General features: G+C 36.4%; 1 protein-coding gene across 6 annotated transcripts in view; it reads right to left on the bottom strand.

The window, feature by feature from the left end:
- Nucleotides 1–20011, bottom strand: part of SETD3 (SET domain containing 3) — a 64994-nt gene that overhangs the window by 21155 nt on the left and 23828 nt on the right. For all 6 annotated transcript variants that reach the window (XR_003255730.1, XM_026079368.1, XM_026079367.1 and 3 more), the window contains 5 exons: nucleotides 17233–17342; nucleotides 15477–15569; nucleotides 11962–12110; nucleotides 10831–10903; nucleotides 10070–10326 (listed from right to left, as the gene is read on the bottom strand). Coding sequence is in view for 5 of the 6 variants with exons in the window: in XM_026079368.1 (XP_025935153.1) it covers nucleotides 10070–10326; nucleotides 10831–10903; nucleotides 11962–12110; nucleotides 15477–15569; nucleotides 17233–17335 (675 nt within the window). In the remaining variant the exon portion in view is untranslated. The remainder of the gene's footprint in view (nucleotides 1–10069; nucleotides 10327–10830; nucleotides 10904–11961; nucleotides 12111–15476; nucleotides 15570–17232; nucleotides 17343–20011) is intronic.

The following is a 20011-nucleotide window of genomic DNA, read 5'->3' as shown; positions in this document are numbered from 1 at the left end:
TAATATAGTTTATAACTACAGGGGCATGCTTTGGAATTTTAAAACAGTTTGATTCATTAAAGCTAGGAATTATGTCCACAAACCTACATTATTATATGATTTTCTAAAAGATCTGAAAGATCATCCTACGTTGCAAAACCTAACAGAATGAAGCTCAAAACTAAAAAGGTACCAAAGGACTGAAACTTACTGAACTTAAACAGCATTCTTGCTTACTCTTTATGTCAGCAATTCTTATTTATTTTCATATGCACAAAAAAGCACTGTTCCACACTATTATGGGACTCATGTAGCGGAAGCAGTGTGGAATGACTCCTTCTGGTGCATTGGAATTTAGCTGCACAATCCATTTTTCTGTACCTTCTACCTGCAAAAATTGTACTTACTCAATGAGAGAGAAGTGGCACCACAGACCACTCAAATCACATCAGCTGCTAATGCTAGGGTCTGGAGGATTGAGAACCATTTGCAAGGGGACTTTACCATTTGGCTGAACACACAGCAATAATTTTCAACCAATTCTGCTACAGTCTTGTGGGATCTCTTTTATTAAATGGAGGGAAGACAGTGACCGACTCCTTAACATTCCCTTCTCGATCAATCCATTTACAGAATATTTCTTTATTGTACAGAATTCAAAATGGATAACTAGTCTTTCCCAGTTAGGAAGCAACTCAGATATGATATTTACATTAATAACCAAGTTTCTTATACCTTTTCCTGTCCCTTCACAAGATTATTTAGAGCTGAATGCAGGCTCAGGAAGGGCTGGAGGAATGAAGGGGTGAGACTGGACACGTTTTGCAATGACGCAGTCCCCCTGGCGCTTCCCCTCTCCCCGTTCACGTAACAGAAAAGCATACCAGATCCATAGCTCCTTTGGTAAATCTGCTCATGAAATACAAGTCCAGTGTTCATGCTGAGCCCTAGATTGATGGATTCAGTCTACAGTACTCTGTTCACAAAGGTATAGTATGACAGCTACAGTAAAGAGTTTCCTCACAAAGGTCTATGCCTGCCTATCAGGACATTTAATTTACTCTTTAGGCTCCTCCTGAGGAACAAGGCTTAACTTGCTCATTTTCTTCAGCATAACACAATGATGCTTCATGTACAAATTTATCACAAAGCTCCACAATTAATTCAGTGAATCACAAACCACAAATAAAAGACTGTAATGGAAAGTATGAAGCAAACTGCTTTAAAAAGACAGGGACAATATTTCCTATTCACAACCACTCCACATCTGAAGAGTTTTCTAACCAGCATTAATATTATGCATTATGGCCAACATAGTTACCTGTGAATTGACTACTCAAACTTACAGATATAGGAGCCACTTACATACTAGCAGTCACCAAGCTGAAAGCTTAGATCATGATGATCTTCTTACAACTAAAATATAGCACTATATAACTGACACTCTGTATGGGGCACAGTAAGTCCTAAACCCAGATATACTGAGACTATAGTACACACATACCCAAAACTAAAAACTTACCACTTCCTCTTCAACTCCCATTTAAATGATAGTACAAGAAAATAAACTTTGGTTTACTTAGCATCATATCAATCTCCTACTGTGTTGAGTATTAGCATTGGGTCTGACTAAAGAGGATAATCCACTTTGTAATTTAGTTAAATTACTAATTTTAACAAAGATAAGTCCCCTGTATAATTTTGCAGTGCTTAAAGAATACATCCTTTGAGTATTCCATTCTAAGAAACATCAGCTTGCTATCATATTTTAAATTTATTGAACATTTATAACTGCTGTTATATCAGGAAAAATATTAAATCTGCAGAATAAGTACAAACTTTAAATGAGGAAGTATACTTGTAAGTGCATGATGATCTCCTGATGTCTGCTGAGGCACTCACTTCCACAAAAGGCAGAGACAACATCCCAAGGGATAAACTCAACTGCTCCAGAAAGTGCAACTCAGTTAAAAAACAAAAATAAAAACAACCAACAGAAAAGCAAACAAAAAACCTCTCCGCACTATTGGCTGTAAAAGCAGATGCTTATTTGCATTCTCAACCAGGAGAGTGGTTGAGAATCCTATCTTTCAAAAAAATGTCTTAGAAGACCATAATGCTAGAAGAGAACATATTATTCCTCCCAAATGTGGTTTAAACTCTGCAGAAACAAATTTTGTTTAGTGCTGGCATATAGGCTTTGAAGCATATCTCTCTTTCTCTAGAGGAAAGAGGGCATTTAAGCCAGTATAACAGAAATCCAAACCATTCAGAAACTAAAACAAATTAAAACCTACTGGTTAGTAGGCCTTAACAACAAATGTCCAAAGAAAGATGACATTCACATCCCCCCCCCCCCAAAAAAAACCCAAACTATCAAGAAAACAAAATTTACAGTTCTGAAATTCTGCTTATACCCAAGATTCACTTTAAAAAATGCAAAGCCCTCAAAATGCTAAGCCATATATTCTGATTGTAAGAGATAACAGACACTTCAAGTGGGACGTGCCTGTGTTTTGATCCAGGCCAGCACAGCCCAATTGGCGCCTGGTGGCTGACTCTGGCCCACAGGATGCCTCCATATGGCCTGCCACCTTTTTCTTGGAGAAGATAGGAAACAGCTGTTTGAGGAGCAAATGCTGCCCAAACAGCCAAACAGCTCCTCCTGCGGCCGGCTGGCTCAGCGCCCGGAGCTGTTGTCGTGTTCCAGGGCCAGGCGAGGAAGGGCTGGGGGAAGAAGGAAGCAGACCTCCTTTCCGTGCAAGGCCTGAGCTGTTCATTTGCCTCAGACAGACAGACAACCCAGCAAAGCCCATAGCTGCTTCTGCAGTGGAGACGGGAGGCCACGGGAATGGCCTGACAGAGTCCTAGGAACTGCTGTCACTGTCATCATAGACGAGAGTGGAATATACCAAAAGTGACATAAAAAACAAGAATTTGGCCCATGTTTGCAAAGTTTAAGCCACCTTACAGTAGATACACTAAGTGTTACAGTATAAGCATGAATATCATCAGTAATCAATTTGCTGCCAGCAAAACAGTTTAATACATCATTTTGGCCCTCACAAAGAGGAAAAAAACAGAAAGACACAAATATATTCCACTATTAACTACCTATTGATTTATTGTTGATCAAGGGGCCCACTTCAGGTAGTGAAATTCAGAAAAAGCTAATCTAAATAGCAACACTTATTTTTTAAGTGCTCACCTAATGTTTAACTCTCTCATTAAGCTGACATTTATAATAAACAAGTAAACAAAAGCAAAAGATGTTACAGAGTTTACAACTGTGCCATCTTTTTTCCAGACATTTTCTAGAGTAACACTGACATTACTTCTGAAAAAAGCTATTTGATTGGTATGCCAATTAAGTAGGAAAAAAACCTAGAGAACTTACCTGGTATATGACCAAAATTATATTCTACCTCCAAATACATTTGCTTTTGACTGCTTATTAGCGGAACTCTGCAGAAACGTTACAATATACATTATCTAGCATACACCATCTTAAAAATAACAAACAACTTTCAAATAGGTTGAATAGTTTAGAGCATTTTAAAAGGCAGAATACTGGGTAGTATTAGCAGGGCAGTATCTTAAGCCAAGAAAGATCAGACATTCTACTTCACACTGATCTGGAAAATCATACACTTATCGTGCAGATTAGGAGCAGTGTAAGAAATAACATTAGAGTGGCATAAACTATATTTAAAGTATCACAGCTTCAAACACTGGGGTCAAAATTAAGTTAGAGATGATGCCCTATCTCACCTCATATACCCAGCTTACTGAAGAGTTAGAAATGCAATGCCAGATTTTAAAGATGCTATAATATTATTTTGAGATGTAGAACTTAATGGTGCTTTAAAACTTCCCTCCTAAAACAATATTCCAGTGCCCAACAGCTAATAACTGGATTTTGGAATTTTACTCCCACTAAATCAATTAGTCAAATTTGATATGAATAATAAATCAAATTTAGTTTCCAATTAAAAGGGATTACACCCTCCAGGAGATGAAGTTCTCTCTCCAATAGTGCAAACAAACCGATCAAAATATCCTTGATATATTACTGCAAGGCTTGCATTCACAATGGGACTACAAAAACACTTTTGAAAGCACTATATATGTATCAGTACACACTAGTAGGAAAACTGGCAGGAAAGTGTTCCTGTGGAAAACTCTGGATACTATACAGATTACACTACTTAAAAGTATTAATATGACTTCTATCAAATAGATTAGGTAAAAAATTGTGATTCAATTTAGATGTAGCTATTAAAATGCATAGCACTGCAGGTTCTTTAAGAACAAATGCTAATTTTCTTTGTTTTATTATATGTTTGACATAAAGACACATTGCTACAAGCTACTTAAAACATCCTGTTACTGCTTCAGAGATGTGGGTTTGAGCAATAGGGATTTTGAACATTTTTCAATTCACCCTACAATTAGACAAGTGAGGCGCAGCCTTCCATATAGCGAATCTGAGCTTAACAGCTAACTTACTCTACTTTCAGGGTCCCCTTCAGAAAAACCCACTATCCCCCAACAGCCCAGAAACTACAGGCTGAAAACACTGTCTAAATCAGTGCCCAACTGCCATCCTGGACCGTTCTGCAAAACAGATCCGCTCTCCCAGGGCATGAGAGACAGGCACACATTAATACACATGGCACCACTGCATACAGCAGGCTAGCACAACATGAAAGCTTCCTTTAGTGAGGCAGCTAATAACAGCCTCTACTACACTCAGGGAAGAGACACGACACTGCTTCAGCCTTTTAGTGCCCAAAATGATTAAATAGTGTTCTGGCATTTCTACCTGCTGTAAGAGCACTCCTTGTCCTGATGTCTTGTTTTGATCTACAAAAACTTCTCTGTGGGAAACTACAAACAGGCACCCAGGTGCAGCTGGGAGGAAAAGTCAAGCAGGAAAACCACTGCATATTCTTTTAAAAAAAGGTTCAAACTTTGTTCTATTTTCTTTAGGAATATAATTTCACAGTGAATGTCTGTAAACTATATGGCTCCCTCTTGTGCTTATTATACCACATTTCAGTGTAGAAAAAAAATTCAACATTAAATCGTAAACATTTGGGCTCTGTTCACCTTTCACCACACATGCAATGCCCATAAATGTTAATGGAAGTTACATGCATACCTTCCAGGGAAAAGAAAACCCTGTAGTTTACAAAACTTCTCTTTGGAACAAACTACAAAAACATCTTAAAATTAGAAGTCTACCATGAAAGTACTCTTTTGACCATTCGCTGTATTTTGATAGCAATGCAGAGTCCAAATACACCTTTAAAGTACGTCTGTAAGAACTTTTAGCTCTTAACTGTTTTTTAGTTATCAAATTACATACGTTTAGAAAGGTGTCAGTGTGGTTTATAGAGCCTGGCTAACATGTTCAAGGGTTTATTTTTGTCTACTCAATATCACACCTGCTTTTGCTTATCAAACCAGACTACAGCCTAGCTTGCAACAGCTGTGACATGCATAAATCTGCCCCTTCTTCACGTGTATCCAGACTAATCGCTTTGCAAAAGAGTTAGAACTGCAGTGTTCTGTGAAAAGCACCATTATGGGGAAGCTAAGGAAATAAAACAGAGCAGCACTAGGCAAACAATGTTTAAATCTGCATACATTATCAGAATCAAAATTATTTTAATAACAGTCTAGCAATCCTATGTTGTAAAGAAAATGAAGCATTCAGATTAATGACTTGTTAACCCTTTTATTTCCTCTGGTCATAAGAAATGTTTTACAGACTGAAAATGCTGTAGCAAAAGTATTTTGATTTTCCAAATATTCTTTTTTAGTGTCTTCAAACATCATCAAAACACCTTTTATTTCAAGATGCTGCATGTTCTATTTTCTGCAATTGAATAGCTAGCAAGAAAGTAAATAAAGTTAGAAGACTGTTTTGTATTACAAAAAGTACATATGTAAATTTAAAAAAAATTGGTCTGCATGCCTGAAGCAGTATCAAAATCCCGGTCACAGGCCAGCTTTCATAAAAATATTTATGCTAAAGCAGTAATAGCATTGAATGAAATGATGGTATTCAAAAACCTAATTTTCATTTTCAGAGATCCTTTTTTTTTTCCTTTATATGATGAGTTTTTCTCTCCCCATTCTTCTTCCCTTCTTGATAAGCTCAAGAATTTCCAAAATTATTACCTTTAGCACTAATGTTTTTCAGGTCAACCTTGCTCACAAAATTATTTGAGCACATGCAAGATGATACCAAAATTCATTTCAGCTTTTCTGAATAATGAAAGATGGCACTTTGTTTTAGGGGAGGAAAGATGCATCGTATTTTTCTCTGCCCGCCCCCCCCCCGCCCCGCCCCCAGCACACATACAGTTTCACAAATTACAAGCTCTTGTTTTTGAAAGCAGAAACAAAAAATGAATTTATAAGACATACTATAAGCAGAAGACATATCCTGCGGTAAAGTTAACATGGATCTTTAGCACTCACATTCTCTGGCTAATTGTAATGGTATAATTAACTCATGGATGAACATGTATCTTGTTTTATTTGTTGTATTGGTACTAACGTTACCACTGTTAATGTTAAGGTTTATCACTGTTCCATGTGGTAAACAGAAATTTCCTTTTTTAACACCCCCCCCCCGCTAAACCCACATACAGCCATCGTACGTTGCCACTGCAGCACACAACAGCAGAAATAGCAAAGAAACAAAGAACTGAGGAACAGTCCAAATCCCCAAATAATTTACTCTACAATTTTGGAGAAGTTACTTAAGCCGCATCTAAAAAGTAAAGATTTTCTTGTGCAATACAGTTAGAGTTGTAATCCTTCTAGTGTCAATGCAGCTTATATCAGCAAAAAAACCACATTATTTTGCTAGTTTAATTATGGTAGGGATTCTGCTTGTAAAACTGTTGCGTAAAAACCTTGATTCTTAACAATATTTTATTAATGACATTTCCAGGAAACAACACCTATTTTTCAATACCACATAAAGTATTATGATCACCAAATACTGACTTGTTCAGCTCTTTAGAAAAAGAACTTTGATCCCAACCACACATGCTTATTTTGAAAGAAGCAGATGAGGCTTCGCTGAGTATTTCAAAGGGGTGTTCTGTACTTCTCTGAACATCTGTACATCTCTCTGTATTCTACTCATAAGTAGAATATACTTATGAGATCTTTTCAGTTCTTAAAACTTTTCCATGAGTTTTCAAAAAGATTAATAATAGGAACCTAGTACATTCTTTTGGCACTCCTAGAGCCAACTGTGTTACAGAGCTTCCTAATATGACATTTATTGAACACTAGTGAAGAAACTTTCAGCTGAAATTGTGGTTGCCTAGCAGTGCTGAAGCACCACACCAAACAACTGGAACACACCAGAAATTTACTTAATACTTATCACCTCTCTTAAAAAAAAAAAAAGACCCCCAAAACACAGTGATATGTAAACTATATTCATACAAATGATTCCTGTATAATCTACCCTCATGTCCGTCTTTAACATAAAAGAGCAGCTATATTATACAAGAAAATAAAACAACAAATCAAGCATTCCTCAGGAGACTCTCAAGTAAAAAAATCCAGTCTAGATTTTTGACCACAAGTGGCCAGAACCTACATTATAGCAATTCACGCAAAAGGCAGTGGTATAGTACTAAACCCCTTCTTGGGGGCTCTAATGCAAAGCTCAAAGAGAAGAGTGCCATCTATTGAAACAACTTCTATGAAGGTTTCCCACTGCTGCAGATCAAAACAAACAGAAGCAGCCTAAACAATATCAGACGCTGATACAACTCAGACTGAGAATTCTCTCTCCATGAGACACTATAACAGTTTCTACATATATGCAAATATACAATGGAATATACAACAGTGCAGAGTATTAAAAGCTCATTATGTACAGCAAATTGCCACAACCAGCGTTCTGAAGACAGTTTGCCCCTGAAGTCATGTAACGTATATTATTTTCTTTGCTCAAACTGTAGCTTTTCTTACTCTAACGTAGTCAACAGGATGGCTTTCAAAGCTGAATGTTATTTTAGCGAGACATTATTTGATCACATTAGATTAAATTCTACAAGAATGATTTTTGATTGGCTTTAAGAAGCAATAAGATAAATAGCACGTATTCACCATCCTTAAACAGATTTTATGTCATATAAAACTTTTAAAAACATACATTTTGATATTATTTTTGTCAAATATTTAAGCTGCTTTTCACATAATAGAAATCTCATGCTCCAACTAATGTTACACCACTTTGTTTTATATACATTCTTCAGTCATGCTTGCATCACCTTAATATTAGTTTACAGGTATTCATCAATCACTGAGAAGTAGTTCTGAAATATGGGGGTCAGAACTCGGTGTGCCATTCTGAATCTCAGCAAAGCTGTACTTCAGATTTTTTTTAAGTAATGTTCTGATCATACAAGCTGTCACACATAACATTACTACTGCAGGATTAGTTAATGAAATGATGGAACTAGTCACAGTAATAGCTTAGTTATCTGATTAAGTATTGTAAGAGCAGAATAGTAGTTGGCAGAATTGCATAACACGTTACACAATACTCTTTAAAAACAGCAGAACTAATCAGGGGTAGAAAGCTGCTCTAAAGGAATAAAAAGTAGTAGTTCTGTTTGCTCAGACAGTATTGTTTTAGAAAAAGTGAAAAGCTGGAAGGCCAAGTATGAACTGCCAGCCTAGAATAAGTACATGGCAAGAAAGGAGAGTTGGCTATACTATCCTTCCCTGAATTGTAACACCTGGAAATGAGAATATTGTTCTTTCCTGATATTAAAGCCACTGTCCATACCCCTTGCCTCAAAATGAAGAGCAACTTGCTTGATATTTACCCAATATCTTCAATGACTTGAGTTTTCAAAAAGTATCCCTGCATTCATCAAGTGCTCAATATACTTGGTAAATTGACACCGTCTCATACATACATATATATGAAGTTCTTTAAACAGCAAGCAGCTGAGCAAAATAATTTAACTTTTGTTAACTTAAAATAGTTGATATGAAATGCTGATAGCATTAAATGAGAATAGAATTGCTCTGTATCTTCTGACCTGTCCTACTGCCAAAAAACGTCTCTAGACCACACACTTCTGGTGGAAATTCAGTACACAGAGTTGTATGTTCTTCAGACAGACTATGCCACAAACAGCTTTTGATGTTTGGGTATTGAGCACTACCTTGAGAGCAGCCCATCACCATTCACCTGCAACACCAATTATGTCTAGACGTCAGTCAAAGTAATAGTTCTACCTTAGAAACTCAATTTAAATCATTATTTCAGAAGCATGGTGAAAAATTAATCTGTCTCAAGTCTCCACATACTCCAATTGTTACCAGATGGGTTTACCTATGTATTTAAGAGCAATCAAAATACTTACTAAGTTAAAGAGAATAGAAAGAAATAGTTAATCCGCAGTCATTAGAAATACAATACATAAAACATTTTTTCCATGGCAATTAGCAATTATAATTTTGCTTTGTTTATTGTAAACTATAAATTTTTCATACAGTCAGAGAGACATAGGTTCTAGGAGATCTCTGGGGTCATCTAGTCCAACTTCCTGCAGGCAAACTTCTGGAGTCTGGCTACCACTAGGTAGTTGAAAACAATAATTGGATCACTGCTTACCTCCTCCTCTCCAAGCTGAACAAATCCAGTTCCCTCAGCCTCTCCTTGCATGGCTAAAGGGCTGAAGCACATGACATCTTAGTAGCCCATATCTGAACTCACCCCAGTTTGTCAACATCTCTCTTGCACTGGGGGGACCGAAAACTGTGCAGTACTCCAGAAGCCTCACGAGTGCCAAATGGAGGGGAGTAATCACTTTTCCTTAAGATACTAAATACACCCTTATATATTCATACGCTTACTGAACTGTGAAATTTTAACAGTCAAAAAACAGTAGCAAATAAATTTAATGATTTAAACCTTTTCAGTGTCTTTAACAGCAATACATTTCCTCTATTATTCAGCAGCATTGTTTTCACACCTTCCTCAATAAGCATCATGAGAACAACGTATGTTACATACTACATTTAAGATGCTTACCTGAATAACTTTGTAGAAATAGGCATACTGTCGAGCTGTGTTTTTATATTGGCTAAAAACATCATGTATGGCCTGAGCTGACTGAAGATATTGCACTTCATCTTCTTCAAAATAGAGCGGAGTGTCATATTCGTTGGGGAGAGTCTGGATGTAGGGCAGCCAGAAAGAGTTAGGGTTCGCTCGCTCACAAAGAAGATGGAATGCCAATGTTATATTGCCCATGGCTTGAAGAATTCGATCTTGAGAATACAGGGATCCTGAATGAACCCATAAAGATGAGGCATTAAATTAATTGCCCTGGAAAATATCATCCTAGATTTATTTTAAAAGGACATGAAGAAATAAAAATAGCTTTTCATATTTCTAATGTATCTAGCTGCTCATGTCATATTATGCTCCAAGTTATTTGATATGCAAGTTCCTCGTACAATTGCATGGTGGAAAAAACATGAAGAAAGTAAAACAATACTCTCAGTATCTCTCTGTATAGAGCACCTTATCTCCAAGCATTTAACAAGCTACATAATATGTGTTCAAAATAACACATACACTTCTGGAAGATATCGAGCATACACAGCGAGAGACCAAAAGGAAAATTAAATTCTTTCCACTGAGACTTCAAGCTTCTAGCTATTTCAAACCTAACGGTCAGGATGCTAAGTAAGTCCTGTGGTAAAGGAGATCAGCTAAAAAAAGAAAGTCTCCTATTGAATGATCCCACACATACCAAATTCTTGCTATGAATTTATTTAAGTTCTTACCTAATACTGAATTTTTAGCTGATTCAACTGTCATCAATAGTTTTCTTGGAACCCACAGAAACAACTCTTCAGCCTACAGAAAGGAAAAAATATATAGAGGGTCATTTAACATTTATAAGATATACCAAGTGTCTTAAATATATGAATACCATCTTTAAATTACAGGTTTTCTTCATTCCCTTTTTAATCAAAATTCTTCCTCCTCTTCCATTGCAAACTAAACAAACATGCTATGAAAATGTTTTTATATTGTGGTACCAAATGCCACAATCTGCAATATGCAAAGTTTAAAACAAAGATACTTAAATTGCAAAATGAAGTGCTTCAGTTTGGTAGTGCCAACATGGAGGTTGCCCCCACAGCCCCAAATCATCCAATCCACCATTTCCATTATATTGCCATTAATTACATGAACAAATATTTTCTCCCAGTAGAGCCTTTTTCACATTATCTATCCATTCTTCATTTAGAAGAGCTGTTCAGGATTTTTATCCTTATCAATTGGTAGTGCTAGTTTTATTAACTGCAGTCTACCAAAGCCCTATAATGAACATAACATGCCCATATTCTCACATATATTCTACAACAACTAATTTGCCTCATTTTAATCCCTGTTTTACAGATGAGAAGTAGCCTTAAAAAAACAGCCTCAAAAGCTTACCTTTTAATAGTTAGGTAATTGTGTGTGTCTGTACTCCTATCTGATGGTCAAAAATTTTTTTTTTAAACAAATACCGTGTATTTTTGTTGTCTCAATTCACAGAAAAATAAACGTTACAAATACCTCTTTATGAGGCCAAAAGAACAGTGATTTAAAAGAAGGGATATGAAAGAAGAGGAGAAGAGATTAAGTAATTAGAAAATATGAAAGAGAGGGCTACGTCAAGAAGGGCAGAGGACTCTGGTTATTAGGATAACTGGGCAAAATAGAGAAAAAGTGACTAATTAAAATTTCACAGCAAAATAATATTCAATTTTTATGAATAATTTTATTTCTCAAGTACAGTTTAGAGTGTTTTATAATAAGTTTCATTAACATTCAAAAGGGGGAAAGCAAGATGAGTATTTCAGAGCTCTGCAGCTACATTCTAAGCATGATTTTCTAATCTAGTCAAATGTTCAAATGCTCACCTTTATCTCTCTTGTTGCTTTCAAACCAAACCCCTCTTCTTCAAAGTTAGCTATTTCAAAACCCTCTGTGGATGCTCCATTTTCAGTAGCCCACTTTATCAATTCAGGGAAATAGTCATCTCTTTTCCCATCGAAGACAACAGACAAACCTATATATGCAATTTATTAAAAAACAAATGCAGAAATAAGAGGATTTAGAAAGATGAAGAAGTCTAATAAAAAGCAGAAAACTGAAAAACATAACTATCCCCCAGCAGTTCTATTTTGAAGAAGCTGAGTCAGAACTGGTCTTTGTTAAGTGTTACTCGATAGCATATAACTGTCATACCCCATTTTCATCAACTTAAACATTCTGCCAAATTGTCTTACCAGTCATCTTAAAAAAACAGCCACCTAAACTGGGTTGTGAAGAAATGTGAAGCCTTCCTCCCCCTTTCCTTTTAAATAAGCTATGAGTGCAAATATTTACCAGCTTAACATTGATGATAAATGCAATCATGACATGCTAATACAGACAACAAGGACAAATTTTGATAGCAGGTTGCAATTTCATTAATTCAGTACTGGAACTGATGATAAGCAGATTTCAACCTTTCTTCCTTAGGCATTTAGCTCTCTCCTGTAGCATATGGATCTACTAAAGTCTAAATAATAATTAGGACTGATCATCCTCCTAACATCACAGAGCTCTCCCAAACTGTTTAAACTTTACTTCTCCAACAGGAATGTGATCCACCAGTGAAATCTCAGGTGTCATTAATTTCCTCAGCTTTCTCTTTAACCTTCATCTGATTTGAACTCGAGCATTATGGTTCTCAGCAATTAGTTTGGCTATACTCAGTCAGCTCTGTCTGTACCTCTTTACCCTATTTCCTGCTCAATCCAAACTCTAATGTCAGATCATGTTAAGTGTTCAAAAATCCCTGAAATACTCAGGCCATTTTATAAGTGGCCATATGTGATCAGTAAGTTGCTTACATCCAAAAATATACTGGCTAAGTATAGGTGATAAATACATTTGTGATTAAAAGGGTTTTAAAAAAGGAGTTTTAGGATATTTGAAAGAAATTTTTTCAGTGTATTTTTTTCCCCCCAAATCAGGTATTTCCAGCCCCAGAACAAATAAAATCTGTAGTTTACATGACAGTGCAAGTATCATCTAAAGCTACATTCTTTGTATATTGGCAGTACAGGTAAAGTATTTTTTGAATGCACTAGGAATCTGGTGTGCCCATTTTTTGGCTTTTTTTTTTAAAGAAGCATTTCTCTTTTATTTCAGATTCGCTCTAATATATTATTTTCTGTAGAATATATTTAGAGCAAGGCCTCACACATGCAGTCAGACTAGCTACGTAACTTCTACAGAACTTGATAGGTGTTTATACTGTCCAGACTGTTCTTTTTATTTCCAACATTTACTACTGTATAAGGCTACTTGGAAGCTTTTAAAATCCAGCCTGCATTTGGAACTGTTCTGTAAGCATCTCTGAAATAGTATTTCTGTTCCTCGTATATGATGCAGGCCAATACTTCCCACATTTTCAAATATTTTTTCTGAATTAAAAAGAGCAGCTCCTTTAAATTACATGCATTATTTATATCTATGGTGAACAAAATATAGCTATATTGATGAAAATCTATATTGAAAAGTTAGCTTAATTTAACATTTTGCTAAGAAGTCAAATGAGGAAAATTTTAGAAACTAAGTCCTCAGTGTTCAAACTAAGATTCTTCTATAATCAAGACCATTTTAGTTCATGTTCTTCCACCAGTGTTCTATTCAAGAAAAGCATAAAAGAATGGTTCTTTAAGGAATACATTCATTTGTACATCTTAAAGTTCCCCACAGCAATTTATATTCCCTTTGCTAATTGTCTGAAGTTTTTATTAAGCTAGAAAGCTACATATAATATAAATTACTATGTTCTGTTCAAAAATAGTTTTGAAAGACACCATACTATTTATACTCACTATGTATCTAAGAACATTACATTAAAATGCATTTGTATGTCAGCAGTACCGTGTTTAGTAGGTTTTGCATATTCCATAGCAAAAACTATGCCTAGTTAACATAACATTGTTATACAAATTCTGCTTCTTTTGCCTGTAGCATTTTCCCCATAGATGGTTCAATCCCTCTGGCATAGCAAAAGGATATAGCGAACAGCCCAACTCCAACACTAAATCTGTTCTTGTTAACCTGAGTTATGTTTTACCATAACACATGTATTATATCATAAAAACAAGGACATATAGCCCAAGATTATATAAGTTATGGGTGAGCAAAACAATGAATCAAGTTCACCCCTACACAACTGCATTAGGCAGTCACTCAAACATATCATTCATTCTTTGATATGTCCTCTGCCAATGACTGATGTTCAGAGGTTTAACAATCCTTTCATGAAGTAAGGTTTTTATGCATTAGTCAATATATATTAAAAACAGATGTGAAAAGGATGTTTCAAACCTCTGAGTCCAGTCTGCTTCTGCTTCTTCAAGCAAGTACATCATATAGTTTGTTTCACCAAAGCACTCAAGTTCCATTTTAAAAGCAATCTGGCTTTTTTGCCTTCACTATATAAGTACCAGAGAAAAAAGAATCGTCCCAAGATATTTTCAAGTATTTCCAGCTCAAGTCTATCCATGCCCTGGTTAAAAAGTTATTCATCTGCCAATAAAATACAACTGAGATAAGAGATTAATTGTACTAAAATTACATGGAAGGCATTTTTAAGAACATACCTCCAAATAAAAACAAAACTAATAGGGAAATAAAGTATTAACAAAAGATCACTGAGTTATTATAGAATATATTGAAAGAAAATTGTTCTTACCTGAAAAATAAGTATACCTTAAACTTAGGAAAATCAGTGATGAAACTCCACATTAATTGTGATACCATACACATTTCTTTATTTTAATTATGTGCTTCATTTATAAGAGATAAATTTATTAGCTGATCTATTTTGTACACTTATACATTTTTATTTTGTCATAATTTAATTTCATTATGTTGAATGCAGAAACTGTTTCCATGTCCAGTAAAATTTTCAGGTTAAAATGAAATGTTTACAAATTCAATTCAAAATATGCAGATTTATAGAGGCAGAGGGTCAGACTATGTGATCAAAAAGGCCTATTATTCTTAAAGAATTTTTATTTCTAGTCCTCAAGATTTTCACCTCACCAAAATCTCAAGATGTGTCTTTTATTTATCATATAAAATTATCGTAGGATCGTTTGTCTGTGATATTCATCAATAAATATGTATATTCTAATGGTTAGGATCAGCAGTTAAGCCCATCAAATAATTTAAGAAACACCTGCAAGTGCAAAAAGCAAGTACAGGTCACAGTACTAATATTTTTATCCCAAAACAACAGGATTGCATAATATTTATATTATAACAGTGAAAAATATTTTTCTTTAAACAATCAACAGTCAAAACTTTTCAAGAAAACCAACAGCCTGCCTGAGCCACCTTTATCTTACAATCAGTTTTTCACATTTACCTTTTTGCTTTTTGCGAATTTTCTCAACAAGCGAACGAATCTGTACATATTCTTCCCACTCCTTACCAGGACCTGGGGTAGGACTGCTGCATTCTGGAAATAAAAATGCCAAAATTAAAATGTTCTCTTTAATACAATATATATTTTTAACATCAGAGAAAGGGCCACGATTTCATGGTAACTTTAAATGAACCTTAGTATTACATGTCCTTCAAACGTTTACATAGTAAACGCCATGATCTCCATTGTTATAAGCATCCCATTGTTTGACAAGTAATAGAGACTTTGAAAATTTAACAATTTAACTTGCCCCAAGTTATTTTACTCTTATCCATTTTTATTCTTTCAGATATAAGAAAGATCAAATGTTTAGAAAGCTAAAAGGAAAAAAAAGTAAAAAAAAACCCCACCCAAACTGTAAGTAGATAGTCTCAAAGATAAAACAAACTTCTGTGTTTTCAATAATCCAAGCAAAACACCCTGCTTACATTAGCCTGCTTGCCATCATGCTTACTGTAACAAAAGCAAATGATAACAGCAGCAATATTTAAGTTGGGCAACTGAGAAATTTACTAGCACATGCATTTGACTTGCCTACGTCAATACAGTGTTGTGAGATGCATGTGTAGGGGAAGGACAAGCAAAGGAACATTTAGCCAAGCTTTAGCTTTAGATCATATCCACAATGTCTAAGGCAATGTTCTCGATGCCAGTGTGTGGATTTCTTGATCCAAGCTGCATGAACCCAAGTGGTCAGGTAAAGTTTGCTTTACACAACTGATTTGAAAACCTTTGCATTGAACAAAATATAGAAGCTTGACAAAAAGACCAGCTGAGACTTGTCGTTGCTTGGAAAACTAGATCTGCATTTTATTTTTGATAACAACATTGAAAGCACAGGCCAACTGTAGGATAAGCATCAAACTGCTGTGTCAACTCCTTGCCTATTCTTTGTGAGCAATGTTGAAGAAAAATCCTAATTTTTCTAAGGCAGCATTTTGATGTGTCCACAGTATGAAAATTCGGGTCTGCGTTTCAACAACAGTGTAGCTCACCACAGTTACTAGTGACAGTGGCAAGAGTGGACAGGATTTTAGCATCACAGCATGAAAGTATGCTCTGCTTTTCTTATCTGCAGAAGTCAATTCATACATATCAGTAGAAATAATGGTTGAGTTCCAAACGCCTCAACAAGCGGAAAAACCTGTGGTCTACACACCAGAATTGAGCAGTGAAGAAAGTTTCTGAATAAAAAAAGCTACAATTTTATTTAACAGACAGAAATATCAGTGAAGTTGAACTGGAGTTATATTGCTACTTTCCACCAGTACTTTTTCTGCTGATATCCAAAATTATACCTCAGTTCAAAGTACTGTTCAAATGTTAAACAGACACAGGATAATTCTTGAGGTTTACAAGAATGACATTTCAGACAAAGCTGCAATGTCAAGTGATCTAGAGTAGCTTTTTAGCTGATCTCCCCCAGTATCAATGCATGTGTTGAAAAGCAAGGCTAACAGTTGCCAAAAATACAGTATGTCCAATACATACTCATATACACCTACAATAGCATATACTAATGGTGGTATACACTGTGAGGAACTGGATACAATCTTAGGCAGGCTGAAATAGCAAGGAAGCTTGGCCACGTACAGGAAATGAATGGAATTCACTGGTTTACGTAAGAGAACAGAGAATGTTTTTGACTGTTCCACACACCATCCCTTTCCCCAAACAGTTATAAAATTAAACTTACTTTGCAATAACTCACTGATTAGATTCAACATTTCCTTTGGAGATACTGTTGTTGTGGCTCCTGTACCTGACTTCTGAGTTTTCACTCGGCTCTTCTTCCCCATCTTCCAACTAAAACAGATTAACGAGCAAACTGTCACCAATTACTAAGAAACTAAATATAGTAATGATGACTAGTCAAGATCTTCTGTTATTAGTCACTTACAAAAATGGAGCATGAAGAATTGTTTGTGGCATGTATGTACATGTGCAAGTGTTATTGTTTGAATGGTCTGAACACATGGCAATAGTTCAGTACAATCTAAAGCATTATTTCACATAGTTGCAAATTAATTACTTCATAGTAATTAGAAACCAGCAATCTTAGAGAGAAGGAAAACCACTCAGATCACTTGTGAATTCATTAGTTCTGAATGAGTGTTATGGATACCAAAGTATCCACACTATATTAAAGCAGACGTTATTTTACCCCATCAGCTGCACTCTGGGCATCAACTGAATTAGTATCTGTGTCTAAAGTAGTAATTCAAAATGAGTAGTAAATTAAGTATTCCACTTCAAAACAAACAAACAAAAAAAGCAGAACAATCCATCCCAACATGCGAGAAAATTGACAGGCATAGCAGGATGCCAGCTTAACTGTAGATGGAAATCTTGACTGACAGAGCTCAAAACCAAAAAAGATGCACATGCAAAGTGGGAGAGTGAAGCAGGGACACGTAACCAAGGGGGAATATAGATGCACCGTCTGGGCAAGCAAGGACAGAATTAGCGAGGCCAAAGCTTGACTGGAGTTGAAATTGAAGAAGGATGTGAATGTAAGAAGAAAGGCATCTACAAGTACATCACCAGCAAAAGACAGATCAGGAAAAATGTAGGCCCCTTTGCTAAACAGGGAAGCAAGGTAGTGAAGAAAGGCACAGAAAACCTGAGGTACCCAGTGCCTTCTTTGCCATGGTCTCTACTGGTAAGGCCTGCTTTCAGAAATCCCAGGTTTCTTTGTCTAGTAGCAAAGTTTGGGGGAGAGGAGAATCAAGTTATGGACTGCTTAGCCAAGCTGGACCTACACAAGTTTGTAGGACTAGATAGGATACATCCAAGGTGCTGAGAAAGCTAGCTAATGTCACTGCCAGGCTGCTGGCTACCATCTTAGAAAGGTCATGGTAATTCCCAATGACAGGAAAAAGGTAACTTAAAAAAAATGGGCGTCAGGGGGAGAATATCCAGGAAACTAGACACTGGTCAGTCTCACCTTATGGCTTTGCAAATCATAGAGCAAGTCCTAACGGGAAGCTATTTCACCCAATGGACATGAATGTGACTGGGATCAGCCAACACAGACTTATCATGGTCAAATCATTTTTAACCAACCTGACTGCCTTTTATGAAGAAATAACTGGCTCTATGGATCAGCAAAAATCAGGGGCTGTCATTTATTTTGACTTTAGCAAGGCTTTTAACAAGCTTCCATAGCATCCTGGTTGTCAAGCTAAGGAGATATAGACTGAATGGGTGAACTACAACAAGGACGGAATAACTCCCTGGACCACCAGGCTTAAAAGGCTGTGGTCAACAGTTGCAAGTCTAACTGGCAGCTGGTTACAAGTAGTATTCCTCAGAGGTCAATGCTGTTTAACATCTTCATTAGAGATCTGGATGTTAGGAAAGAAAGCATCCTTAGCAAATTTATAATGATACAAAATAAGGTAAGCAGTCGATACGTTGGAGGGCAGGGCCACCATTCAGAGGGACTTCAACTAGAAGCAGCAGCCAACAGGAAACTCATGAAGTTAAAGACAAATGCAAAATGCTTCATTTGGGATGAAAAATCCCCTATACAACATTATGGGCTACAGACTGACTGGCCAAGCTCTGCAGAAAAGGACTTGGAGATTCTAGCGGACAGCAAGTTGAACATAAGTCAGCATTGCACCCCTGCAGTGATGAAGACTAACCGTAGTTTGAGCTGCATTAGCAAGAGCATAACCAACAGGTCAAGGGAAGTGATTATTCCCCTTTGTTTGGCACTTGTGATACCACATCTGGAATGCTGTACAGTTTTGGGCCCCCCAGCACAAAAGATATTGACAAACTGGAGCAAGTCCAGAAGAAGACCATTAACATGGCGAAAGGGCTAAAGCACATGACATGAAAGGAGAAGCTGAGGGAGCAGGGTTTGTTCAGCCTGGAGAAGAGAAGGGAAGGAGCCAACTGCTGCCTTCATCTACATAACAGGGTGTTACACAGAAGACTGGAACAGATTCTTCTCAGGGAAGCACAACAAAAGGTCAGCAGGCAACAGTCACAAGTTACAGTAAGGGAAATTTCAGCTAGATATAAGGAGACTCTTCACTATCTGGCTGGTTACGCACAGGAACAGGTTGTCCAGAGAGGCTGTTAAATCTTCATCCTTGGAGATTTTAAAAATTTGACTAGGCAATGCCCTGAGTGACCTGATTTACATTTGAAGTTAAAGCAGGATGCTGATCTAGACAATCTCCAAGAGATCCCTTCCCACCTCCTTTTTTCTGTGATTCTACATTTTAATGCAATGGATGTTTTTATCTATATATGGGCAGCCTACATAGTCTATCTGGCATATAAAATCTTCCTGGAGAGTGCAGAGGTTTCTATGTCCAATTACTTCTCATAACATAGTGAGAGGAAGTCAGACACATGTAGGTGACTTCGGACATCTAAAAGCTTTCAATTGCCTGAGTCATCAAGATCACCTCAGTCACAGCAGTTTTAGTTACTGAAAAGTGCACAGTAAATTCTAT

This window comes from Apteryx rowi, unplaced genomic scaffold (genome assembly GCF_003343035.1).
Source record: "Apteryx rowi isolate R43461 unplaced genomic scaffold, aptRow1 scaffold_5, whole genome shotgun sequence".
NCBI classification, from domain to species: Eukaryota; Metazoa; Chordata; class Aves; order Apterygiformes; family Apterygidae; genus Apteryx; species Apteryx rowi.
Note: the sequence above shows the minus strand (reverse complement) of the source record. Positions and strands in the feature narration are given on the sequence as shown.